A 27,981-nucleotide genomic window follows, 5' to 3' on the forward strand; every position below is an offset into this window, starting at 1 on the left:
GGTGCTAAGCGACCTACACCGGCGCTGTGTTAAGCCACACCTTTCCTCCTGCCTGTCTGGCTAAATCTGATGACACACACAACACAAGCCATGAAGGGCACACGGACAGCGCAGCACACCCGTCCGACCCTTTGAAATGTGTCATTGGCCTTTGCAAGTCACCAGATACCCATTCTGACAGCTGAATCATGAGAAGAGCCTCAGCAACACTAAAGAGGGAGACTTAATTTCACTTATCATCTTAAGCATGTAAAAAGCCCATTCATTGTGCTGGTGTCTGTAATATTGTATTATGTTAAAGTATGTTACTAGTGGTCGGTCGTATTTTTTCATGGCTTTAACCACTCAGCGTGGAGAATACATTATGCACCTCGAGTTCCTACGTTTCCCGCAGTTATCAATTTGGTTATTGATTTAATTCATCAGACAAAGTGCTCTCTTCCAGACCCTTAAGCACACAGTCTTCCTCTCCACTCCTCACGACCATTTTACAGCATTGCTATTCACCACCAGGCCCCTCAAAAAGCCTGTGGTAATCTCCATTACTTCAGCTGTCCCAAAGCTGTAACTCACCCACTGTCTGAAAGCTCAGCAACTTATAGAAAGGAACTGGGACTAAGAGGCCCTGGCTGTCTTCTTCCCAAAAAGACTGGCAACCTTTAGCATAGATGGGGGAAGTTTCATATTGGGCAACAAATGGAGCAAGGTCCCAATAAGTCTAAAGATGCTTGAGGTCCAAGTCCAGGGTGAGCAAAGCTCTTCACCACCTCTTCCCCTAGTGTAGTGGACTACTAGCTTTCACTTTCCAACCTTGGTTCAGGTTTATCAGACGAGGACTTTGTCTACAATCAGTGGCCTCAGACAGACTTTTTTACTATGTTGGCTAGTTCCAGAAACAAGGTCCAGGCTGATGCAAAGCATGCATTTCAGGGATGAATTAACATAATTAAATAACATCACTGAGCCTCTCACATTAAAATACTGTCTTTCCTGTAAATTCAGCAAAAAAGAAACGTCCCTTTTTCGGGACCTTGTTTTTAAAAGATAATTCGTAAAAATCCAAATAACTTCACAGATCTTCATTGTAAAGTGTTTAAACACTGTCTCCCATGCTTGTTCAATGAACCATAAACAATGAATGAATATGCACCTGTGGAACGGTCATTAGGACACTAACAGCTTACAGACGGTATGCAATTAAGGTCACAGTTATGAAAACTTGGGACACTAAAGAGGCCTTTCTACTGACTCTGGAAAAACACCAAAAGAAGGATGCCCAGGATCCCTGCTCATATGCGTGAACGTGCCTTAGGCATGCTGCAAGGAGGCATGAGGACTGCAGATGTGGCCAGGGCAATAAATTGCAATGTCCGTACTGTGAGATGCCTAAGACAGCACTATAGGGAGACAGGATGGACAGCTGATCGTCCTCGCAGTGGCGGACCACGTGTAACAACACCTGCACAGGATCGGTACATCCGAACATCACACCTGCGGGACAGGTACAGGACGGCAACAACAACTGCCTGAGTTACACCAGGAACGCCCAATCCCTCCATCAGTGCTTAGACTGTCCGCAATAGGCTGAGAGAGGCTGGACTGAGGGCTTGTAGGCCTGTTGTAAGGCAGGTCCTCACCAGACATCACCGGCAACAACGTCACTGGACCAGACAGGACTGTCAAACAGTGCTCTTCACTGATGAGTCGCGGTTTTGTCTCACCAGGGGTGATGGTCGGATTCGCGTTTATCATCAAAGGAATGAGCATTACACCGAGGCCTGTACTCTGGAGCATCATCGGACTGAGCTTGTTGTCATTGCAGGCAATCTCAACGCTGTGCGTTACAGGGAAGACATCCCCCTCCCTCATGTGGTACCCTTCCTGCAGGCTCATCCTGACATGACCCTCCAGCATGACAATGCCACCAGCCATACTGCTCGTTCTGTGTGTGATTTCCTGCAAGACCGGAATGTCAGTGTTCTGCCGTGGCCAGCGAAGAGCCCAGTTCTCAATCCCATTGAGCACGTGTGGGACCTGTTGGATCTGAGGTTGAGGGCTAGGGCCATTCCCCCCAGAAATGTCCGGGAACTTGCAGGTGCCTTGGCGGAAGAGTGGGGTAACATCTCACAGCAAGAACTGGCAAATCTGGTGCAGTCCATGAGGAAGAGATGCACTGCAGTACTTAATGCAGCTGGTGGCCACACCAGATACTGACTGTACTTTTGATTTTGACCCCCCCTTTGTTCAGGGACACATTATTCCATTTCTGTTAGTCACATGTCTGTGTAACTTGTTCAGTTTATCTCAGTTGTTGAATCTTGTTATGTTCATACAAATATTTACACATGTTAAGTTTGCTGAAAATAAACGCAGTTGACAGTGAGAGAACGTTTCTTTTTTTTGTTGAGTTTAGTTTTTTTGTGTTGCCAACGTAGTGGTGCGCACAATAAATGATCTTACACATACTGGGGGTCACATAATACAAGATTCTTCACTTGGTCGTGAGGATTCTCCATACCACCACGCTGTCTCGCCAAAACAATAATGTGATTAGAATGTTAACATAACTGGAACGAGCTGTGGCTCAAAGCAGCCTCAAACGTTTTCAGTAAGACATTCATGCTTGCCGTACAGAGTTTAAATAACTAGCCAACATTTAAGAATTGAATAACATTGCTTGTGATCTTCAGAGCTGTAACGATTTGACACTTTGGTTAAAGGCAAGTACAAACGCATGCTAGTAGTAGTCATGGCTCCTGTTGGAGAGTCGACACATTCTGGGTGATGTGAAACAACGACATCATCTCACTGGCTTCTTCTCTGGTGAGCTCTCGTTGCTTACTGCTGATCACCGTTCTCAAAACTTGTTGTTGCACATCTCACACTACAAGAGCGTTGCAGATTTTGTGCCGATAAAATCAAACACGTTCGAAAATAATTGGGACATCTGGGACTGCTCAAAGATGGGATTGGTAGCCCTCAGTTTGGGTCTCTGACCGGTTCACATTAAACAAGCATCGGTGACGACTGCACGCCACAAGTAAGCAACGACATGGGGATTTTGCCTACGATCTCAAAAACTTGTCTTGGACAGCTAGATCAGGGTGAACCCCAGCTTAAGAGTGTCTTTCAGGTGCTCTCTCTCTGTCTCACACACACACAAACACACGGACAGAGACTGAGATAGGAGGGAAGGGAGCACATGTGTGCCTGGGGTATAATAATCCAGAGGGACGGATGTTAGAGGGATCTGTGAGGTCACAGCAGATGCCGTTCCCTCTTTCACAGCCTATCCAATCCATCACTGTCAAGGTCCGCCTCACTGATAGGACAGTACAGGCAGATGGAGCCACAACAGTCTCCGTGCTCACCAGCCCCCAACTTTTGGGTTGAGCAGCTTACCTACTCAAATACAAGGCTGTTAGCGTGTTTGTGAGCAGAGAGAGAAAGTGTGATAATAAATCCAGGGTTATTGTTTTACCGGTCACATACTCTGGCTATAGTCATGAATGCTTAATGCCGACATGCATCGTCTCTCATATCTCACCTCTCCCCTACTTCCTATTCCTATGATGTGGTAGCTGGTTTCATGTTATTTTATTCCTATGATGTGGTAGCTGGTTTCATGTTATTTTATTCCTATGATGTGGTAGCTGGTTTCATGTTATTTTATTCCTATGATGTGGTAGCTGGTTTCATGTTATTTTATTCCTATGATGTGGTAGCTGGTTTCATGTTATTTTATTCCTATGATGTGGTAGCTGGTTTCATGTTATTTTATTCCTATGATGTGGTAGCTGGTTTCATGTTATTTTATTCCTATGATGTGGTAGCTGGTTTCATGTTATTTTATTCCTATGATGTGGTAGCTGGTTTCATGTTATTTTATTCCTATGATGTGGTAGCTGGTTTCATGTTATTTTATTCCTATGATGTGGTAGCTGGTTTCATGTTATTTTATTCCTATGATGTGGTAGCTGGTTTCATGTTATTTTATTCCTATGATGTGGTAGCTGGTTTCATGTTATTTTATTCCTATGATGTGGTAGCTGGTTTCATGTTATTTTATTCCTTTGATGTGGTAGCTGGTTTCATGTTATTTTATTCCTATGATGTGGTAGCTGGTTTCATGTTATTTTATTCCTATGATGTGGTAGCTGGTTTCATGTTATTTTATTCCTATGATGTGGTAGCTGGTTTCATGTTATTTTATTCCTATGATGTGGTAGCTGGTTTCATGTTATTTTATTCCTATGATGTGGTAGCTGGTTTCATGTTATTTTATTCCTATGATGTGGTAGCTGGTTTCATGTTATTTTATTCCTATGATGTGGTAGCTGGTGTCATGTTATTTTATTCCTATGATGTGGTAGCTGGTTTCATGTTATTTTGATATGCTAACCTGAATGGCACTCTAGTGTATTCCAAGAACTGCCTTGTCGGATTGTGATGTACCAGATGTGTGCTCAGATATCGGACACAACCTCAGCAACCCCAGTAACCTCAGCAACCCCAGTAACCTCAGCAACCTCAGCAACCCCAGTAACCCCAGCAACCCCAGTAACCCCAGTAACCTCAGTAAACCCAGCAACCCCAGTAACCCCAGCAACCCCAGTAACCCCAGTAACCTCAGTAAACCCAGCAACCCCAGCAACCCCAGCAACCCCAGTAACCCCAGCAACCCCAGTGACCCCAGCAACCCCAGTAACCTCAGTAAACCCAGCAACCCCAGCAACCCCAGTGACCCCAGCAACCCCAGTGACCCCAGCAACCCCAGCAACCCCAGTAACCCCAGTAACCCCAGTAACCCCAGCAACCCCAGTGACCCCACAACCTTACAACCCCACAATGCCTTGTCTGTTGCCCCTGCTCCAAAATCCACTTCTGTGCCTTACCTGGCCCACAGCCAATGCAATCAGCAGTGATGTCCTTGAGAGTCAGAGTGAGGAATACATCTGTGACACATCACCGGGCTCCCAACCCATTGCTAAATCACCCCCACTGCGACCCAGCCCTCAAAACGACAGTCAACAACACCCCCAAGACTTCTTCAATCTGATATTGACAGGGACATGGTCAACATGTGAATAAATGAGGGCAGATTTACACCATGCAGCCACGTCCGAGTTACTACCCGAAGATCCCCACCCCCGGACAGAGACCCTCCTCCACGTGTCTGAATGTGAGGACGTGTTTGTGTGTGTGTGTGTGTGTGTGTGTGTGTGTGTGTGTGTGTGTGTGTGTGTGTGTGTGTGTGTGTGTGTGTGTGTGTGTGTGTGTGTGTGTGTGCGCGTGTTTATGTGTGTGGCTGGGTGTGATAAGGCACTGTAGCGAGGTGCATGTTTGACTGTGTGGGTGTCTGCCTCAGGAAGCCATCCTAACTCCATCTGTACCCCAGAACACTGTGTGGGTGTCTGCCTCAGGAAGCCATCCTAACTCCATCTGTACCCCAGAACACTGTGTGGGTGTCTGCCTCAGGAAGCCATCCTAACTCCATCTGTACCCCAGAACACTGTGTGGGTGTCTGCCTCAGGAAGCCATCCTAACTCCATCTGTACCCCAGAACACTGTGTGGGTGTCTGCCTCAGGAAGCCATCCTAACTCCATCTGTACTCCAGAACACTGTGTGGGTGTCTGCCTCAGGAAGCCATCCTAACTCCATCTGTACCCCAGAACGCAGTGTGCATCCCTACATTTTCTTATCCAAGTGGCTGACATTTGGGGCACTTTTCATTACAGAGAGATGTGGAGCAATGCTCCTTCTCTCAGAAGAACACCACAGATGCATGAGGGGGGATGGGGACAAGAAAAAGGCAGCCATTTGCTCACCTCACTCAAAGGATTTCCTTCAGGGCTCATCATCACGACTCACTCTGGACACAGTGGCTTAGCCTTCACACTACTGACTGACATCCTGCCTAACAGTAACACCGCTTGCTAAATTAGCCTCTTGAATTCCACACTTTCACACAAAGACAGAATAGTACTAGAAACCTGGCAGTAACGTTGGACTGTTCAGACCAGACTCCCTGGCTGCTATCTTTCCCCTTTACCATTTTGGACACCTGGGTGAAGTGGGCAAAAAGAGCAGGTGGTGTCAATCAGAATAGCCGGTGTGGGAGGGAGCTTAATGAAATGTGAGCAGATAACTGGGCTTAGTGCTTAAGGTCTTACTGTTTGAAGGGTTCAAATAAAACATTCGGAATTACAGGACTGGTTTTACATCCACTGCTGTTTCCCTGTATTTGCAGTCTTGCAGGCATTGTACTGTCGAAATTGAGTTATAAAGAAAAAAAATGGCCTGTCACATTTACCATTTAGTTGACAGATGGCAGACAGTCAGCTCTGCCTCGACACAACAACCCTAAAAAACATCTTCCAAGCTGACACAGTTGGCTGTCTTTCCCTTTGGAGACGAGACTTTAGTGGAGAAAGCAGTGAACCTAATGTTATTTCACCATGATACAGTTGCTACAGTTGGGCAACAGTATGAGTAAATCATTGTGAGCAGATCTGTCTTTGGTGACGTGTTGGTTAGCGTTTCGATTTTTTCCAAGAGAAATCCAGTGGAATAACCCTGTTGAAACAACAGGGACTATGAGAACCATGTCAGTGAACTGTGTGGCCCTAACAGCACGTGACTGAACAGCTCACAGAGCACCACGGCCATATTTGGTAGAAAACACCCATCTGATGGAGGAAAGAGTCTGCTCTAGATCCTGCTAGGCTGCTTCCTCTATCGATCCCCTAACACCAGTCTAATCAAGACAAGCCCACTGACTGACTCAAAATTAGAGTTACACAAATCTGGCTTTTGTCAACCTGCCAAAAAATAACAAAGATGGTGTGTGATTGTGTGTGTGCATGCATGTGTGTCATCGGTGCAGGCTATCCTATCAGAGAGCAGCAGCTGCGGTTGAAAAGGACATGGGTGACTACAAAAGCACATGCGTTCCCTCATCAGAAAGGGCGCTAGTCCTTTGAACTTCACAGCTGTCCGATCAAAGAGCGTCTTCCTTTGAGATTTCAACAAACAGCCTTGTCTCTGCCAGTCGCGCTATCGCACAGATCCACGGCAATCACACAACACGAGCCGATACACATGTAAAAATCACATGCTTCAAAGGTTACAATCAAGACTACAAATGTTATCTATTCATCTATCTTATTAAATTTGACAAAAAAAGGCAATTATTCACAGTTTCAAACAGACCCATTGGAGGAGCAATGTGTACAAAATGGCCTCTCTCCATCAAACAACCGACCAATCAGCCTGTTACAAGTGCTTAACAAACTTTTTGAAAAAAATTGTGTTTGATCAAATATAAAAGTTATTTAAAAAAAGACAAATAACAGACCTTCAGCATGCTTATAGGGAAGAGCATTCAACATGCTCAGCACAGGCACAAACAACTTATGATTGGCTGAAATGAACTGATAGTAAGAAGATTGTGGGACTGTTTGGTTAGACTTCAGTGCAGCATTTGATGTCATTGATCATAACCTATTGCTGAAAAAACGTACAGTGGGGGAGAAAAGTATTTGATCCCCTGCTGATTTTGTACGTTTGCCCACTGACAGAGAAATGATCAGTCTATAATTTTAATGGTAGGTTTATTTGAACAGTGAGAGACAGAATAACAACAAAAATATCCAGAAAAACGCATGTCAAAAATGTTATAAATTGATTTGCATTTTAATGAGGGAAATAAGTATTTGACCCCTTCTCAATCAGAAAGATTTCTGGCTCCCAGGTGTCTTTTATACAGGCAACGAGCTGAGATTAGGAGCACACTCTTAAAGGGAGTGCTCCTAACCACAGCTTGTTACCTGTATAAAAGACACCTGTCCACAGAAGCAATCAATTAATCAGATTCCAAACTCTCCACCATGGCCAAGACCAAAGAGCTCTCCAAGGATGTCAGGGACAAGATTGTAGACCTACACAAGGCTGGAATGGGCTACAAGACCATCGCCAAGCAGCTTGGTGAGAAGGTGACAACATTTGGTGTGATTATTCGCAAATGGAAGAAACACAAAAGAACTGTCAATATCCCTCGGCCTGGGGCTCCATGCAAGATCTCACCTCGTGGAGTTGCAATGATCATGAGAACGGGGAGGAATCAGCCCATAACTACACGGGAGGATCTTGTCAATGATCTCAAGGCAGCTGGGACCATAGTCACCAAGAAAACAATTGGTAACACACTACGCCGTGAAGGACTGAAATCCTGCAGTGACCGCAAGGTCCCCCTGCTCAAGAATACATATACATGCCCGTCTGAAGTTTGCCAATGAACTTCTGAATGATTCAGAGGACAACTGGGTGAAAGTGTTGTGGTCAGATGAGACCAAAATGGAGCTCTTTGGCATCAACTCAACTTGCCGTGTTTGGAGGAGGAGGAATGCTGACTATGACCCCAAGAACACCATCTCCACCGCCAAACACGGAGGTGGAAACATTATGCTTTGGGGTGTTTTTCTGCTAAGGGGACAGGACAACTTCACCGCATCAGAGGGACGATGGACGGGGCCATGTACCGTCAAATCTTGGGTGAGAACATCCTTCCCTCAGCCAGGGCATTGAAAATGGGTCGTGGATGGGTATTCCAGCATGACAATGACCCAAAACAGACCGCCAAGGCAACAAAGGAGTGGCTCAAGAAGAAGCACATTAAGGTCCTGGAGTGACCTAGCCAGTCTCCAGACCTTAATCCCATAGAAAATCTGTGGAGGGAGCTGAAGGTTCGAGTTGCCAAACGTCAGCCTCGAAACCTTAATGACTTGGAGAAGATCTGCAAAGAGGAGTGGGACAAAATCCCTCCTGAGATGTGTGCAAACCTGGTGGCCAACTACAAGAAACGTCTGACCTCTGTGATTGCCAACAAGGGTTTTGCCACCAAGTACTAAGTCATGTTTTGCAGAGGGGTCAAATACTTATTTCCCTCATTAAAATGCAAATCATTTTATAACATTTTTGACATGCGTTTTTCTGGATGTTTTTGTTGTTATTCTGTCTCTCACTGTTCAAATAAACCTACCATTAAAATTATATACTGATCATGTCTTTGTAAGTGGGCAAACATACAAAATCAGCAGGTGATCAAATACTTTTTTCCCCCCACTGTAGGTGTTATGGTTTTGGATCCTGTGCCTTATTATGGATTCAGAGATACATATCTAATCGAACACAGAGGATATTTGTTAATGGAAGCCTCTCTCATGCAAATTCAGTTGAGTGAGTTGTACCGCAGGGCAGCCGACTAGGGCCATTATTGTTTTCTGTTTTAACAAATCGCCTTCCACCGACCTTGAATAAAGCCTGTGTGTCTATGTACACTGACGACTCAACAGTATACACACGCTGGCTGCAACAGTCAAATAAATAACAGACACCCTTAACATAGAGCTCCAGTCAGCTTTAGAACAGGCAACTAGCAATAGGCTGGTGCTAAATAGCTCAAAAACCTAAAGCATCATTTTTGGGTCAAATCACTCACTCAACACTAAACCTCATTTAGATCTATTATTGAATAATGTGGCTATTGAGTAAGTTGATGAGACTAAACTGCTGGGTATAACCCTAGATAGCAAGCTGTCATGGTCAAAACATATAGACTCAATGGTTGCTAAAATGGGAAGAGGTCTGTCCATCCTTCTTGACATCTCAATCAACCAGACAGGTCCTACAGGCCCTAGTTTTGACGCACCTGGACAACTGCCCAGCTGTGTGGTCTGTGCGCGGCAAAGAATGACATAGGTAAATTGCAGTTGGTCCAGAACAAAGCAGCACGTATCACACTTAGATGTACACAGACGGAAAGTGTCAGTAACATGCATGTCAGTCTCTCCTGGCTCAAAGTTGAGGAGAGATTGACTGCATCACTATTGGTCTTTGTGCGAGGCATTGATGTGTTGAAGGTACCAAACTGTCTGTTCAAGCAGTTGGCACACAGTTCAGACACTGATCTGTACAACACAAGACATGCAACAAGAGGTCCCTTCACAGTCCCCAGGTCCAGAACAGAGACTGGGAAACACAGGATTAAATAGAGCCATGATTACCCCAGGTAACTCAAGTTAGCAATAAAACCTGTTAAAAAAACAGATAAAAGAACATCTTACTGCACAAAGGGGACTGTGAAGGGACACAGCCATTTTATACATCTTGTATTGCAATTTGCACTGTACTAAGTATTAGACCTAGATATTGTGTGTATGTACTGATATGTAGCCTATGTGTGACATTTTAAATGCATGTACTTCAGTCCTTGACTAATAATGTTCTATAGTATGTATATGTTTCATGTGGACCCCAGGAAGAGTAGCTGATGCTTTTGCAGCAGCTAATGGGAATCCTAATAAATACCAAAACCTCTATCATTTTCTCAGAGCTATAGGGCACCATGTGGCTACTTGAAACTACTGCTTTACATTCCCAAGCTCTGCAGTACATGTTTAGCCACGCAGGCTCACATTGGCTCGTATGGGGCCACTGTATGCAGGCTAGGGTTTCTGTTAGCCGGCTAACGATTATTTTTTATTTTTTTAAGTACTAAGCAGATATGTCTGCTCCAGGCAGACATGCAGCACTAGAAACTTGTTTTCTGGGGAAGTTAACAGTAAATAATACATGGCTGTGAAGCTCGTTCGGCCGGTACTGTTAATCACTGAATCATGTTCCTGCTGTCAGCGGACTGTGTGACGCTGTATCCTCTGTTCCTCTGTTCCTGTGGCAGAGATAAGAGGAAAGGTAGATGAGGGGGAACCGTGGAGGTGTTGTGAAAGAGAGGTCCTGGAGGACTGGCCAGGCATGATGATAAGTGGAGACACACACCAGGTGATCCATCTCCATGCCTTTCTCTCCTCTCCAGTCCTGATCCCATCCCACCTCATGTCATCCATCAGGAGGCGTCCACCCACTGACTAGGTGTCCCCCGTGACAGCGCACAGAGAAGAGGAGAGGAGAGGAGAGAAACATACCTTCACATCTCAGTAGCCCTGCAGGACACCAGAGGACCAGTAGGGGGGGTGTGCTCTGTGCTGCTGACGCTCTGCTGTCATTCACAGCCATGCTACTCCACTAATGGAAGCCCCCAGCAGTGGCACACACACGACGCACACACGACTGATGTGTGCCTTTGATGAAAGCTAGGGGTTTTCCAGTGACATAGAGCGAAAACAGCCCTCTGGACCTGCCGGGCAAATACCTGAGGTATGGTGCGCTGAAAAATTCATTGGCGTTTTGTAAAGCACTCTATGTCACGGTAAGTGCTGCTTGAGAATATTTCAGGAGCAGGAGTGGGAGTCAGCCGCCAGTACAGTACAGTGCTGGGTTTTGTCGCAGTGTGAATTAGTGGGTGTTTATCAGGAAGTGTAGGATGTACTTAGAGAAGGCTCATTGCTAGACGAGGAGAGGATGGCTTACATAATTAGAGTCGTTTGCTAATCCGACAGAAATGCAACACGACTGGCCTCACATTCATGGAAATGGATTGTGAAACGTGAAAAGTTAATGCCGATGTAGTAACTTGGCCCTTGACCTACTCTAGGGATAAATAGGTTAAACGTTTGCATGAGTGAATTTTTTCATGTATTTCAGTATGTGTTGCTGGTATGACTTGTTCCTTCATCTCGGCTGCTTTGCAAAGAACACAGTGCTAGAACATTCTAGAAAAACTTCCCCTGCAGGTCTTAAACAATTCAAGCTCTATTCAGCTTTGTTTTGTACCAAACTTAAGGCTAACTGGCATGAAACAAATGGCCCAGTGTGCCTCTCCCATTCTAATGACCCTTCAGTTAGAGAGAGACACCCCTCTGAAAGCATTCAGTCCTCACTATGGCCCATCACTATCAACAGACCATCCTGGTGACACCACCCAAACACTGCCCCAACATATAAGGACAACTCCAGCAGCCTCCACATGGCCGACTCCTAAGTAGGCAGGATTGTCAGTGATACCGCGGCTTGGCCGAAGCCTCTATTACATGGCCTTCTGAGTCCCCGGTGAGGTGGCATTCCCTGCCATACTGTCGTCCAATAGGGCTGGGCTTTAACATGAGCCATCTGAAGAACACACATCAGGCCAGGCTGCTGAGGAGATCCAACTCAGTCTCGTGACTTCATTCACTTCATTGCATCTACATAGTTACTGACAAAGGACAACTGAAATGGCTTAGCATAAAACGGTTCTTCCCAGACATTATTATACCTTCCTCATTTCTAGACTTGCAGCCAGCCACAGACCTTGTCCCTTTATCTAAACATCATTGAAACAGAGTGTTGAGAATAGCAGAAGCAATCTCTTGAGAAAGCATCTGGAAACTGGGCAGAGGGGGGCCTCGGATGGAAAACGATTTGCACTCTTTCCTCAAATCACCTCAAGACAAATACCTGCAGAGAAATCAATGAGTCATCAGGAAACTGGGCCAGAGTGCATCCCCATCTCAACTCCCTCCACAGTTTGCCTCTCTCATCCAGGCGTCTGACCCAGGTGTTCGTATACTGACACTTTTACTAGACACATTAGAAATAAACTGGGATAACGCTGACAGCCTCTGCTAATAGGTGTGTGTGTGTGTGTGTGTGTGTGTGTGTGTGTGTGTGTGTGTGTGTGTGTGTGTGTGTGTGTGTGTGTGTGTGTGTGTGTGTGTGTGTGTGTGTGTGAGTTCACCTGTCTGCATCACACAATCCCAATAGAAATCTGACTGGCTCAATGCTTATCTGTTTCCTCAGTAAAATCCGACCACTCTCCAGTGGGAGTCTGAAACTCCAGATGCTGCTGCCTCCAGAATGTTGTTGAGCCTGATGATGCACTGATAACAGAATAGACTGCTTCTCATTTATTCAAAGAATAACATGCAAATTAAGCTGCCGTTGATCCAATGAGTTGTATCCTGCTTGCTTGTGTAATACGGAGACGGCTTAAAATAATTTCAGGCTAGGCAGCAGAGCATCATGGGAAGCACTGAAAAGCACAAAGAGTGCTGTGGAAGTACATGAAAGGACGAATGCTGTGGGAGAGAGGGAGAGAGAGAGAGAGAGAAAGAGAGAAAGAAACATTCTGTGGAGTGGACAGAATTCAAGACTTTGACAAGGAATAGAACTGACTCCAGAACATTCTCTGGTGATTGCTAAAAATGTGCCCATTGGCATCGAACAACAACCAGGGCCCAGAGTAGACCTTGTCTAAAGCAGTTAACTCACTTTTCCCTCTGTGGCTGGAGACAGGGGCATTAGAGGACCGAGACAGTCCTTTATCACAGGAGCACACTTCTGCCGTGAAGATAGAAAGGTTTAACTAAGGCTACGTAGTTTCTAGTGGGGCAGAAGCTGCAAGATGCAGGTCCTCAGGTGCATAGTGGGGTCTGAGCAAGTGAGCATGTTAGTCAACAGTCAAGTGCAGCAATTTGGAGATGTCACTGAGCTCTGTCAAGTTCCATATCAGTCAAACTTAAGACATACAGTGCATTGGGAAAGTATTCAGACCCATCTACTTTTTCCATATTTTGTTACGTTACAGCCTTATTCTAAAATTGATTAGTTATTTTTCCTCATCAAATTATACACAATACCCCATAATGACAAAGCAAAAACGGGTTTAGAAATTTTTGCAAATGTTTTAAAAATCAAGAACTGAAATATCACATTTACATAAGTATTCAGACCCTTTACACAATTCTTTATTTGGCAGCGATTACAGCCTCGAGTCTTCTTCGTTTTGACGCTACAAGTTTGGCACATCTGTATTTGGGGAATTTATCCCATCATTCTCTGCAGATCCTCAAGCTCTGTCAGGTTGGATTGGGAGAGTTGCTGCACAGCTACTTTCAGGTCTCTCCAGAGATGTTTGACCGGGTTCAAGTCTGGGCTCTGGCTGGGCCACTCAAGGACATTCAGAGACTTGTCCCGAAGCCACTCCTGCTTGGCTGTGTGCTTAGGGTCGTTGTCCTGTTGGAAGGTGAACCTTAGCCCCAGTCTGAGGTCCTGAGCACTCTGGAGCAGGTTTTCATTAAGGATCTCTCTGTACTTTTCTCCATCTTTGCCTCGATCCTGACCAGTCTCCCAGTCCATGCCGCTGAAAAACATCCCCACAGCATGATCCTGCCACCACCATGCTTCACCATAGGGATGGTGCCAGGTTTCCTCCAGACGTGACACTTGGCATTCAGGTCAAAGAGTTCAATCTTGGTTTCATCAGAACAGAGAATCTTGTTTCTCATGATCTGAGAGTCCTTTAGGTGCCTTTTGGCAAACTCCAAGCAGTCTGTCATGTGCTTTTTACTGAGAAGTGGCTTCCGTCTGGCCACTCTACCATAAAGGCCTGATTGGTGGAGTGCTGCAGAGATTGTTGTCCTTCTGGAAGGTTCTCCCATCTCCACAGAGGAACTCTAGAGCTCTGTCAGAGTGACCATCGGGTTCTTGGTCACCATCCTGATCAAGGCCCTTCTCCCCTGATTGCTGAGATTGGCCGGGCGGCCAGCTCTAGGAAGAGTCTTGGTGGTTCCAAACATCTTCCATTAGAAAATAATGGAGGCCACTGTGTTCTTGGGGACCGTCAATGCTGCAGACATTTTTTGGTACCCTTCCCCAGATCTGTGCCTCGACACAATCCTGTCTCGGAGCTCTACGGACAATTCCTTCGACCTCGTGGCTTGGTTTTTGCTCTGACATGCACTGTCAACTGTGGGACCTTATATAGACAGGTGTGTCCCTTTCCAAATCATATAAATAAATAGATAGATGTTTTGTCACATACACTTGGATAGGTACATTAAATATGTTGTTTTACATGGTCAGTCATAGTAGTACGGGAAGTCAACGTGTCGATAAACCTGTTCTATAGAGTATTCACTGAGGATTGGAAGAGTATTGTGTTCTTTATTACCTTTTTTCAACAGAGTGAATCTGGTATGTTTTGAGGAGGAGGAAATACTATTAGATGGGTTGATCTTAGTTGAAATCATGTGCAGATGGGACACTAGCTAACACTAGTTTAGACTAAATCTTACAGATCCCAGTCAAAGCTGTCACCTTGCCAATAGTTAGCTTGCGATTTCAAAACAAGGTGATAAAGTATGTCTTCAGGCTGTTCCCCATACCTCCTCTCCTGTGCTGTAGTCAGTCAGCGGAATGTTCTGTCATTATTACTGTCATAGATGGGGAACAGGACAGGGTGTGAGAAGGACAGATATGGAGTGGGGCAGCAGAGGTCAGAAGGTCATAGTGACATGTGAGTAAAGCCTGTCAAGCTCGCGAATCAAAACCAGCCTCAGCTCCCAAGCTCCAGTCACGCAACCAATGCCTAAGCCTGCCAAGCTAAAAGTTCACTGTTAAACTAGGTCAGTGGCAGGGGTGTGTGTGTGTGTGTGTGTGTGTGTGTGTGTGTGTGTGTGTGTGTGTGTGTGTGTGTGTGTGGTGGGGGGGTGTGATTCTACCTACTGGTTACCTGCAATGCGGGTGCAATAATGGTGAACCAGCCATTGTTGTGGCTAAACAGCCTGAATGGAGACAATGGAAATATTAGATGTTGTGAGAAGTCTGGCTGGCGGGAGGCCAGGTAATCAGAGAGTTTACAGAGCTACTAGTGAGCCAGGCCACCAATCAGATCCCTCCCCTCTCCTGTAATTCCCTAGCCAGCCCACCATGTGGTGGAACACTGTCCTGCTTTGTTGTCATGGGAGGGCACAAAGTGGAATGTTTTTCACAGGTGTGCAGGTAGTGGCTTGCAGTGCACCTCTATTACGTAGTCACCTGAACAGTTTCCATACACCCTCGTTTCCACCCTGCAGCAGCATTCCTGTTTACTACCCACCTGCTGCCGTCAGGTTCTCAGGCCCTGGCCTTGCACCAGCAGCACTCCCCAAGGTGTGACAACACTACATGGGTGTACTATTTGTTGTGAGTGTGTGTGCCAGGGACCCACGAAAGGTCACCACTATGGTAAGTTAACACAGCTCATAACACAGAGGCTAAGCTAACAGTCAGATCATGATGAAGATGGTGATCTGGCCTGAACTCATAAGGGTTAGATCCCTTGTCTAGGGCAGTGAATACTAACTATCTTTAAATGGGACACCGCATCGTGTTCAGGTTGCAGTAAGGTAAGCAGTTGGAGGGAGTCGTAATCCCCCAGACAGCTTGATGATGATTACACGGCATCATGATGAAATCATGCGGAATCCAACCTGACATGCTGACAACACCTCAAGCAAATACACTGTGCCACTGCCATGGTGGCTATTTATGAACTCCACCTTCTCTGAGTAGCAGAAATACAAGGAACTCTGCTGCTAAGAATAGTAATACAGTAGCCTTGTGAAAAATACAGGATTTCTGTTCCTTTCACAGACTGTAGTGTCATGCTGACAGTCAGCTGGCTGCATTATTAGCAATCGGCTATAGCCATGAGCAATGCTCTCAACTGCCAACAGAATAACAGTACATGAGCGGTGTGTGAAACAATTAGCAACCACCCCATAACAAGGTTGAAGGGTTCTGATCGGCCATGTGAGATCCATAACTAATATCCAGCCAATAAAATAAATAACCAAGCATAGCTGCAGGGAAGGCCCTGCTGCCTGTGCCTGGCCACACTTTTGACATAATGACAGATAAGGCATTTATTTTCAGCTGGTGATGTGTAAACTTGTTACACTAAAGAACAGCGAGTCAACATCCACTCCTGCTCTGAACATGGACAACACACACCTCTTGTTAATGAGCAGGTTATGAGTTCGCTGAGCTAACCCGGTCAGTGTTAGGGGGTAAGCCCTTGCCAGTGTGAGCTTGCCCTCCCCAGTAAGTCCCCAGGTGCTAGGTTACCATGGCAGGGCTGGAACACGGCGAGACTGTACTATCAGGACATTGGAATTTTCCTTTAACCTTTCCCTGGTTTACAATCACGCCCAGGAGAGGGAGAGAGAGAGGTTGGACCGACAGGTTGGTCTGCCCACAGTAAGGGTTTACTATGAAGGGGCCATTCATTTATCACCCAGATCTTCATATGGCTGGGCTTGAGGGCTAAATAAATCACAACCTCGCAACAGAAACACATGTAAGCACTAGGCTATATTGGATATTATATCCAATTAATCTATTTATATCAACGTCTAATGGTTCTCTTCACTCTGAATGAGGCCGAAGCGCAGCAATACCGATCAGTCTTGCTGTTTAAACATCAGGATTTAAGTATCTCAATCCATATTCCACACACATACCCACTCATGCATATGCACATAAACACTTTGAACAGAAGCAGACTCAGTACCCTGTATGGAGTTCTCCATCACACTACAATCTTAGATAAAAAGGTGCTATCTCAACCTAAACGGGTTCTTTGGCTGTCCCCATAAGACAACCCTTTGAAGAACCCAGGTAGAAAGAAACCTTTCCACAGAGACTTCTACATGGAACCCAAAAGAGTCCTACCAGTATTGATCATGCAAGACCAGTGTTTGGGCTGTGAATTGTTATCTGCTAGTTAACTCTTAATTTACCTTGGCTCGCGGCTGATGCAGAGTTGGACAGTCGTCCACTACGTCCTGACCAGACCTTCATTTACAACTGAACCGCCTGCAACTCTCATTAATAGCTGTTTTACACACTTCTGATGAACTGAAGATGTGAATTATTTGCATATTCAAATAGGGAAACAATTATTTTCACTTAAATCATCTAAATGATTATGAACGTTCATCTTGTGTTTTTTTATGTTTTTTAGGAAATAAAACATCAGGAAGGAATATGTATTTCATCTCAACACAATATATGTCACCATAAACTTAAAAAACAAACGTAAAAACCTGTTGACCCTACATTCAGGACACACAATCCATCTACAATAGACTACTTGCACACCCATTGTTTGGCTGTGGCTGAGGTACAGTATAATGACCTGGAGGATGCTGACTACGGACAAATGCCTGACTGCACATTGAAATGGTAAAGCAGGTGGTGGTGAATATCATCAGGGGACGACAACACCTGGCAACCCAATTTCAACTTCCCTTTACCTAAGTCAGCCTCATCAGACAGTCTGCTACTCTGCTCCTGTCCTGTCCGGGCCTATCCTGTCCTGGCATGTCCTATCCTGGCCTTTCCTATCCTGGCCTCCACCTGCAAGTCATGACCTGTCTCAACAGGCATGTGCTTTAGTGGCCAGGAAAAGCACACACAGAGTGAAGCATCCCTCCTCTGTCACAAGTAGGGCCCTATAAAATCTGTTTATTTGCCTGATTCTGTAATTTTTTCCCCCTAAATTTCATTTTCTTCTATTTGTTTTTCCAGGTTTCCGTTTTTCAGGTTTTCACACTTTTTTTAATAGGTTCCAAGTCCACAACAATGCTTAAACCACATCAGTAGACTCTTTTGAAATGTAGATATTTGGTTGTAATTAGGCCTACCCTTTAATTCAACTGCGCACCAGTCAAAGACAGTTGTTTGGTTAGCAATGTTTCTGTAGCGCTCAAGGGAGACTGCAACAAAAAAATGGCTACTGGATTGATGCAAATAATCCTGATATTCTGCCCGGAAGGTATAGGCTACTTTGTAGTTAACATTTAATAGAGAAGGTTTTAGGGAAAGCCTTCCCATCAACCAGAAGACGGTTGTCATTACATTACTAACAACTACACAAAGTGGTAGACAAATGCGAACACACAGACAGGGGCATTCCTGTGACGTTGCCTCTTCAGAAAGTTGAAGAAAAATACAAATCACTGACGCATTTTGTTCATGCCTTATGATAATCTTGATGAATTTTCTAATAAGGTCAATACATTTAGTTGATTCCCTACTAAGTTCAATACAATTTTGAATATTGTTGAATTCCGTTTTAATGTCTGAAATCCGTGACTCCACAACACGGATTTTATAGGGCTCTACCCAAGGTTTCCACAGTCAATTGTGCATATCAAATGTCTCTATGGGCCCTGGTCAAAAGTAAAGCACTAGGCTTTATAGGGAATATGGTGCCAGTTGGGGCACAGCATTGCATGTTCCTGTTCCAGGTTTCTCATGGATCACCCCTCACAAGATGAGGAGCTGAATCTGTCGTGTCATTAGCTGTGTTCCCATTAACTTGTAAGGTGATTTGTTTGTTGACATTTAGAAGGTTGGCATTGAAACTGGATGTGATAATTGCCTGCTATTGGTGCGTTTCCATTGAACTGTCTTATGTCGATGAAAACAGCTGGACATAACGACATCACACCTAAAAACCTACAGTGTTTCCATTACCCATTTTTGCAAATTTCTCATTAATAAATTGCCGACAGTGTGTATGCCCGCCCACCTATCTATTTCATGTCTCAGGTAGCCCGCAAATGCTAACATGGATAGAATGCAACAACTGACTAATATTTGCCATATTTGAATCATTCTCGTGCCAATGTACCGCCACGGTCCGTGCCATGGTGAGACTTGCCCTCCTGTAGATCTGAAATAATTGGATAGTGAAACTTGCCAGCACCCTACAAAAGCAAGGCAATGCAAATCTTTGTCCTGCAAAGAAACATTATTTTTATAGTTAACAAAACATATTTTGCAAGATGTAGGCATTTAAAATTCAATGTGGAGTGGAGCTTTATAGTTACGCGGTGACATCACGTGCCTTCAAAATGATTTGCCAGTCATAATTTATTCGAAAAAACTGTTTCCATCATAATTTCTCACAATACATAAAGTTAGACAACAGAAAAATTCACCAGTCGAACTGATAAAAATGTTGTCGATCTTTAGAACATTTCTCCTATACCTGCCATTTCTATTACACATGTCACATAGATTTCTTTAGCGACATTGCCTTTGTTGAATAAACCTGGGTCAATGGAAACCTGCCTACTTAGGCCCATAGGCATTATGTTAAAGCCCCTGATGCATTTCCCAAAGCAAGCTACAGAATATGAAACAGGCTCACACTAATGTCCTTAACATCAATAGAGTCATTGTGATGAATACAAAACACTTGCAAAGGTTAATTAAGGACATTATGGCTTGTTGTGTTGTATTAGTTGTTTTTTTTAATTCACATTACTTCATAATATCATATTTCAAAACCATGCCTAATTTCAAACGGAAAATGAAAGACAATAATATATTATCATGTTGGCACAGCAAAAGATGAGTCCTAGGACAAGAGATAATCAAAAACACAATCAAAAGCTAAATAAAATGATCCTTATTGACTTGGGAGAACACAGCCTGAATATGTGAAGACAACCAAATGCCTGCTATAGTCAGTGTGTCTCAGGAGTCCATGCAAAGGATAGCCTTTGAAGCCCATGATGGATTAGCCTGCATCAATTATTGATATCTAATCAGCTGTTTCCTAGTTCCTCTCCCTCCCATACAGTCAGAAAATGCGTCCCAAATAGCACCCTATTCCCTTTATAGTGCACTACTTTAGAGGGCAAAAGTAGTGCACTATAAAGGGAATAGGGTCAAATCTGGGATGCACCTAGGTTAGAGCAGGGGTGATTTTCTTGGGACCCCAAAAAACTTTTTTTGTAAAATAATGATATCTATTTTACTTCATGGTCAAGAAAGACTGTAAAATCATCCAGCAATTCAGATAAAAATGTGTCATATTTACAAAATCTGTCCTTAAGTATTCCCACGAATCAAAAAATAAACATATGTGATAGTGTCTCAATGTAATCAAGTTATTAAATTATTGTTATTTTCAAATACAATCTCTTTTTGGGCTTAATTGTGGTCAATTTTCAGTGTACAGATTATTATAATTATGTTACGCCCCACCAACCATCCGCTCTGGCAAAAATCAGCCCGCGGCTGAATCTAGTTGCCTACCCATGGGCTAGGCTCAGAGTGGAGGGGAGAGGTACAGTGATCCATGAGAGTTCATCCTCAAGCCTCCCTGAGGACAAGCCTCAGAGCCTCAGCCAGATGATGGATCTCTGGGGCTTTGGGGAGGAAGCAAACATTCCAATCCTCAGTGACAAACCACAAAGTCAGGCAGTGACACAAGAAAAACCTCCCAGCAACACTTCTGGGAGATTAGACTCTTTCATCCTCAATTGAGTTGAGCATTTTGAGTAATGATCATTCAGAATGATCCTTCTCAACAACAACAAAAAAAAAATGAAAATGCTCTTCCTACCTAGATAATGATCTTGACGGAAGGGTGGTAGGCTAGGTGAAAGGCTAGGATCTTTCAGAATGGCCCTCATAGATAATGTGTGAGAATTTTAAATATAGGTGAAATGCTACTCCTAGAGTAATATTATCAGTGATGAGAATCATCTCTGTAACCGTTTCATTGATTTGATTTTCCAGATTGTAGTAGGGCTTAAAAATACAGTAACATCATAGTGAACATCCAAACACAGAAACCAATGTCCTGTGGTTCACGGCCAGTCTAAATCAGCATTAAACCCCGCTAAGAAAAAAACAAAGGCTAGTCTTATCCAGAATCTTCAGTCAGTACACAGCATAGCCAAAGATAATTTCATTCATTCCATCAGAGAGACAGGCAGGTGTACTGTAGGAACTGCTCATTTCATAGACATAATGCATTTGCTCTAGTTAAAAAGAGTAGGCCTCCACTCTAGGCTTGACAGGTGACTCAGCCCATATCATGGAAGCTGAACACATAGCACTGCAGTATTCCATCACGGCAGGACAGCTCAGTGTCTGTGTAATAATACACAGCATTTCATTGAAGGGAGAGAGACTGCTGAGCAAAGTGAGCACCCTGCCTGGTGCAGTGGACTATATTGTTTCCCTGTCTGACTAAATCTGGGAAAACAAGACTTGAGTTCGAAAGCTGATATGACCATGCAACAGGACGACAACTCGCTCAGCAACCAGAATCAAATGAACCATTGACTGACAGGCGGTGAAAGCCTGAAGCCTAAATGACGAGACAAACTACAGAAATGCATTTGCTATGTAGGCTGTGTAACTCATGCATCTCATGAATATAAAGGGTAGAACATAACTGGCCCATATAACGTTAGTAGTATAGGCCTTTAAATATTTACATCAAAATGGATGATTACATTTGATTAAGAAAATACTTCTGAAAAGAAGGCAAAATAAAAATGTATTCAGATGGAAGGGGAAATACTAAAAGGCCATAATGGCATCCACTAGGTTTGTGGTTGTCAGTAGGACTGATCTTTAGATCCTCTTGACTAAACTGGAGTAGACCGGGTGAATTATTCGTCCTGATCTAGAAGCAGCTGGACAGTCGTGGCAGCAGCAGCACCAGTCAGAAGCAACCCAGAGGAAAGAGCGAAGCTGTCGCTCATGCACGTCACTGGAGCCGCGTCCTCCAGACTACTACGCAACAGAAAGCACATGACTGCAGCAACTCTGTGTTCTGTAACTATGGGGTGTATTCGTTACGGAAACCGTTTACCGTTTAAGAACCAACCGGAAGCAAACAGAGCAAAACGAGTTATTATTGGACAAATTCAGGTAGGCCCCTCCCCGTTTCGTTCCGTTTGCTTCCGTTTGAGATTTTTTTTGCAACAGAATAGGCGGAATCAATACACCCCTGGTCACGATAGTAGAGTACTATTACAATGACCATAGATAGCACTGTCAACCCAATAATTCGGCTTAACATGCAAAACCGCATCGAACGCTCCATTTCATGGGGCTAATATCATGAACTTCCCTAAGAGATCAGAGCCTGATACAATGTTGTCACATTACGCTCTGGGACAAATATAACTTTCCAGTTAGGGGAACTTCGTATCTAAGCGGGGACGCCCTCAATATGCATGTTTTACCCTTTGTTAATTATGCTGTACCATGTTTCAACTCAGAATTAATTCAGGTTATTATTAGATACTTATTAACTGACATTTAACACGGGATGTTCACTGCACACTACACATATGACTTGAAATGTACATCGCTTTTAGTCTTGGCTTCTGCAATCAATGAACCTGCTCACTAGCTACACATCTAGCAAAGAGTAGAATATATGAGATCAGAATGAATGCTCTCATCGCAATCTAGAGTTACATCATAATATATCCTAGGTAGGCTACAATAAAGAATAGTTGGAATTCAATGAGATTTAGGCTACTGAGAATAATCCGTGAGTATGCTGGCCAGTTGCATCCTATAATTATTTGAAATCTGGTGGTCTAATAACAGTGTGCAATATCACATTACGATGAGATACAGCCCATAATTTGATTTTCATTCATATGAATGTTTGACTATTGTTATTTTGTTACCCCCTAGAACATGCAGTTTTGGTAGCAAGGTTTTGTAACAATGACTCGCTGGTATCAAGGTTTTGTAACAGTCTCGCTGGTATCAAGGTTTTGTAACAGTCTCGCTGGTATCAAGGTTTTGTAACAGTGGATCGCTGCTTACGCAAACACAAACGATTACGAAAACATAATCGCCTGAATTTTTCACAGATGGGCACAATATTCCGCATTTCACATCATCATTCTTGCAGCACCTGAAACTCAACGGACGTCGATGATGGATCAAATAGTCATTATCGTTGTATTGCACCCTATTCACTTTGTAGTTCACTAGCTACTTTAGCCCAACTTTGAACCGTGAGAGACGCACTGTACAGAAACCGTAGCATACCGGTCTACAGTTGAACTCTCTTTAGTTACTAGATAGATGGGCTGGTGAAACAGATGGATAGCCAACATACGCAAATTGCATTGATTTGCAATAATATAAGCATTCATCAAAACTCCAATTTGTAGGCTATTAGCTGGATGGGAAATAAATAGTCAAACCTTCGTATACAAAGTATTGCCAATACATCCATTCATTTCAATATCAAATGTATAAATAGCCAAGTTCATGCTATAGCCTACCCACGTGCTGAGGTCTCTGATTTGACAGGATTAGTCAAAAATTGTAAAAGTTTTAAGAGCAACACAGAAATTGTTATTTCAATGTTAAATGACAAAATAATTGTACGCAACCGAAATTAAATGTTTTATTAATTACTATCCCACGTTGTTCGCACTAATAACATTTCCTTACAACTCCACGTGAAGCACATACGTCAAAGGTCTGAAGACGCCGGTTAGAGAGCCGAGATGCTGACAGCCAGAGCAGACATGAAGATTCAATTACGCATGCTTCTGCCAATAACATGAAAACATGAACCCTCGGCCAGGTAGACCTGATTCTGGACATATATAATATGAACATCCCTTACCTGGCTGCCTGAGTTTTCTGTCAGGTAATTGAAGACAAAAGAAGAGAGCTCCTCATCTAACAGTGAAACGCAGTCCGCCATCTTCTAGAGAATGAGAGCTGGGGAGTCTGAGAGCGGGTATACAGTTCTGTTCACGTTCAGTTGCAGTCAGTCGCCGGATGAGGGCGTTGTCATAGACTGATAGAACTGAAATACAAATGTACTATCACTTGGCCTGTAATGATGTGATGTCACTGTTTCGACAAGTCATTTAGATAACTTAATTTTCCTACGAAAGGCTGCGAATCTATCGATTTGTAGGCATATTGTCCTTGAGATAAGTAATGAAAGCATGCTTGGAAAAACAAAATGCATATGAGTAATATAAAAAAAATGTGTCCAGCTGGAATAGGCTCAAAATGCATGTGGGGACTATGATGATGACTCATACGGCAAACACGCAGCTCAACTGATTTGTTTACACAACAGGCCTAACAATTGAAAGAACTGCGTACTTATATTTGAATATATTTTTAGATTTTTCATTTTGGTCTATTTTGAATCTATTTTACAGGTTATCCATAAAGAGCACACCATTCAGGCCATATGGCCACCACCACAGTAGGCCATTCCAACACCCATGTTGAGGTCTGTTGCGATTAGGTTTGGCAAAACAAATAGAGAATTGGTGCCAAAATATAAATTAATAGAAATGTATCTAGAGCTATTATGCCTAGTAAAAATAGTCTACAATATCCTCAATTACTGCAGGTAAGAATATTTGCTCATTGGCCCACCTTTGCCCCTTCTGATTGCATATCTGCTTGGTCATGTGAGACTCAGTGACAAGCTACTACAGTACATTATGGCTCCTCCCTCCTCCACCTACTCCACAATGCCCCACTTCCTGCATCAATGTACCATTCACAATTTAACACAGGCAGCTAGTGAGGTCTTTTGTTGGCTTATCTTGTTGAAGGTTATGAGTTGTACAATTGTTGTACAAGGTTTGATAATTTAATTAATTTGTTTGCTCAACACACGCACACACACACACACCTGTGCATGTTTCCTCCTGTAATCTTGGCCAAGTCTTCCAGCAAGACAGATGAACCTGGACCAAAAAGTGATTGAAATCAAATGGAATGTGGACCAAGCATGTTGCCCAGTATATCGTAGACATATAATGCATTTGTAATTTTATTTCAATTTGATTTGATCTAATATGCACTTTTTGATGTATGATTGTTGCTCTGCATAAATTCGTCAACCTATCCGGCAGGCTCTGAGACACCGACAGAGTGTGAAATTATAGCATAACCTTAAATTATTCAATAAGCCGACTCACTGCTTCTCTAACACCCCATTGGATGGTGTGTAGGGCAGCCTACATGAATATTACAAGATTATGATGCATTATGCAGTCCAACAACTGTAGGTACATTTTAGGTCTTTGAGATGAATGGTTGGTTGTTGGTTGTGTGTCTTGATCACGGAGTTGAAAGCATCCCTGTGTAGTAGAGTCCTTGGGGAAAACAATCATCAGCTTTTGGATTCTCAGACCGTTTTCAAGGCAAAGAATTCATTGAAATATGTCTTTAGAATGTAATTTCTTTCACATAGACTACCTCAATGGAGACTATATCACACAGATTGTGAGGTTTTAGAGACATGTTGTATTGCATATTGTTTAACCCAGATTATTGCTATTCCTCCCTCTCTATGCTGACCATCTATTTCTACGCTGAGTTCACACACAGTGCAGAGTTTACTCATGAAGCTGCTGGCTCCATAAGAATACATGGGGAAAATCCATTAAGTAGGCCCACAGCAAAACCTTTCCCAGATGGTTAAAGTTAGCATATATGCTAATATACCAACATGTTAATTGATGCAGTATAATGATTGCTCAAAGAAAAGTTGAACACAGCCAAAGGAAGTTGATCTAACTAGCCTTCGGATTATCCTTGGATGTGTGGTCATTTCTACTATGTCACAACATGTAAGGATGGGTGGCAAAACTGGGCATGTCAGCAGTTTTTATCCAGACCAGCAAACATCAAAAACAAGCTAATCAAAATAACCAAAGTTTGCTGTGATTCAAGCCTGATAGAAAATGACAGTAGCCTACTTGGTTTGGTAACAATGTGGCAACAACCCTTTGACACTTACTGTACTTCAGAGAATTCAATCCAGGTGGTTACGACCTGGTACCAAATGCTAGGTAATGAGGCTTGTTTTAATGGCTCTCCCAAAGTGACACAAGAGTAGTTATTAGATAATTAGCATGTAATTATACTCTATAAGTAAATAACAAGTCAACAAATAAACTGTCAACATGTTAAGTGTATAGCTGTACATGAACACAATGCCTCCGCAGAACAGTTAGATTTATGAATCTCTCTATTAAAGCTGATGAATGTTATTATTGTTTGTGACAGAATCGAGACGTAAACACAGACGTTGCCTATCCAAACTGACATAATCATGATCCTATGCCATGCCACACTATGAAAAACTCTATGCTCTGTTCTACAGCCTTAGACAGCCTGCTGCATGCCCACCTGCTCTAATTAGGGTAGAGGTTACACAGTGAGTAGACAGGCCCTCCCTCAGTGACAGTGGATGGCATGCCTGATACTATATCTGCCAGTGCTGGTAACATAGCCTGGTCCCATGATCTGTTTGTTCTGTCAATGGCAAAGCCCATTGGAGTTTCTAGTGGAAACAGCACAAACAGGCTAGTGGAAATGTCGTTGTGTGTTAGTATTAGGACTATGGGCTGTCTATGACCATCAATCAGTAGGGTGCCCAATCATTTTCCTCAGTTATATCAATTCATTGATCTGGCAGGAGGAAAAGCCTGATGTGATGTGGTAGGTCAATACATCTGAGCTGCCTGCTGCACGTTCAGCCCAGCCTACGCTACATGTTCAAGGACGCCAATCAATAGGATTTGCACAATCTTTTTCCGAAACGGGGCTCACACGCCACTGTTTGATTGGGGACAGAGGCCTTTTCCTCAGTCCTGATCAATGGGCAGGAAATGAGCGCTACATGTCACTTTTGCTGGACGCCGACGCCATCCCCCCCATGTGACGCGACCTGGCATAGCCCCAGTCTCATGTCAAATCAAATTTGATTTGTCCCATGCTGGATAATGCCACATGATGGATAATGGCGACGGAGGAGATGGCGGCCGTTTTACAGTCTCCTAACTAATTGTGATATTGTGTGTGTGTTTTTTTTGCATTATTTGTAACTTCTTTTGTACATAATGTTTCTGCCACCCTCTCTTATGACCGAAAAGATATCAGGACAGTGATTACTCACCTCGTACTGGACGAAGATTTTTCCTTTAACGTGTCGGACGTGAAGGATATACTTCAGACACCCGACAAGGCCCAAATCCCTGCCATTCGAATGAGAAAGAGACGGAGATATCGGGGACGAAGGTCGGGGTGCCTTGTATGTGTCCGACCGCGAGTGGGTAATCTGCCTCCACCACCAGTCCTATTAGCCAACGTACAATCATTGGATAACAAAATAGATGAACTAAGATCACGAATATCCTACCAACGGGACATTAAAAACTGTAATATCTTATGTTTCACCGAGTCGTGGCTGAACGACGACATGGATAACATACAGCTGGCGGGGTTTACACTGCATCGGCAAGATAGAACAGCCGCCTCCAGTAAGACAGGCTGGTTTGTGTATAATTGTAAACAACAGCTGGTGCACCAAATCTAATAGTAAGAAAGTCTCAAGGTTTTGCTCGCTTGAGGTAGAGTATCTCATGATAAGCTATAGACCACACTATTTA

The 27,981-nt window shown here is 43.6% G+C and overlaps 1 protein-coding gene across 1 annotated transcript in view; it reads right to left on the reverse strand.

Annotated features, from left to right (window-relative positions):
• LOC106611923 (peroxisome proliferator-activated receptor gamma coactivator 1-beta-like) overlaps positions 1-24,306 on the reverse strand; it is a 99,535-nt gene extending 75,229 nt beyond the window's left edge. Inside the window, exon 1 of the mRNA XM_014212586.2 lies at positions 24,177-24,306. Coding sequence (XP_014068061.1) covers positions 24,177-24,257 — 81 coding nt within the window. The 5' untranslated portion in view covers positions 24,258-24,306. The remainder of the gene's footprint in view (positions 1-24,176) is intronic.
• Between the last annotated feature and the right edge of the window lie 3,675 nt (positions 24,307-27,981).

This window comes from Salmo salar, chromosome ssa09, assembly GCF_905237065.1.
Source record: "Salmo salar chromosome ssa09, Ssal_v3.1, whole genome shotgun sequence".
Classification (NCBI taxonomy): domain Eukaryota; kingdom Metazoa; phylum Chordata; class Actinopteri; order Salmoniformes; family Salmonidae; genus Salmo; species Salmo salar.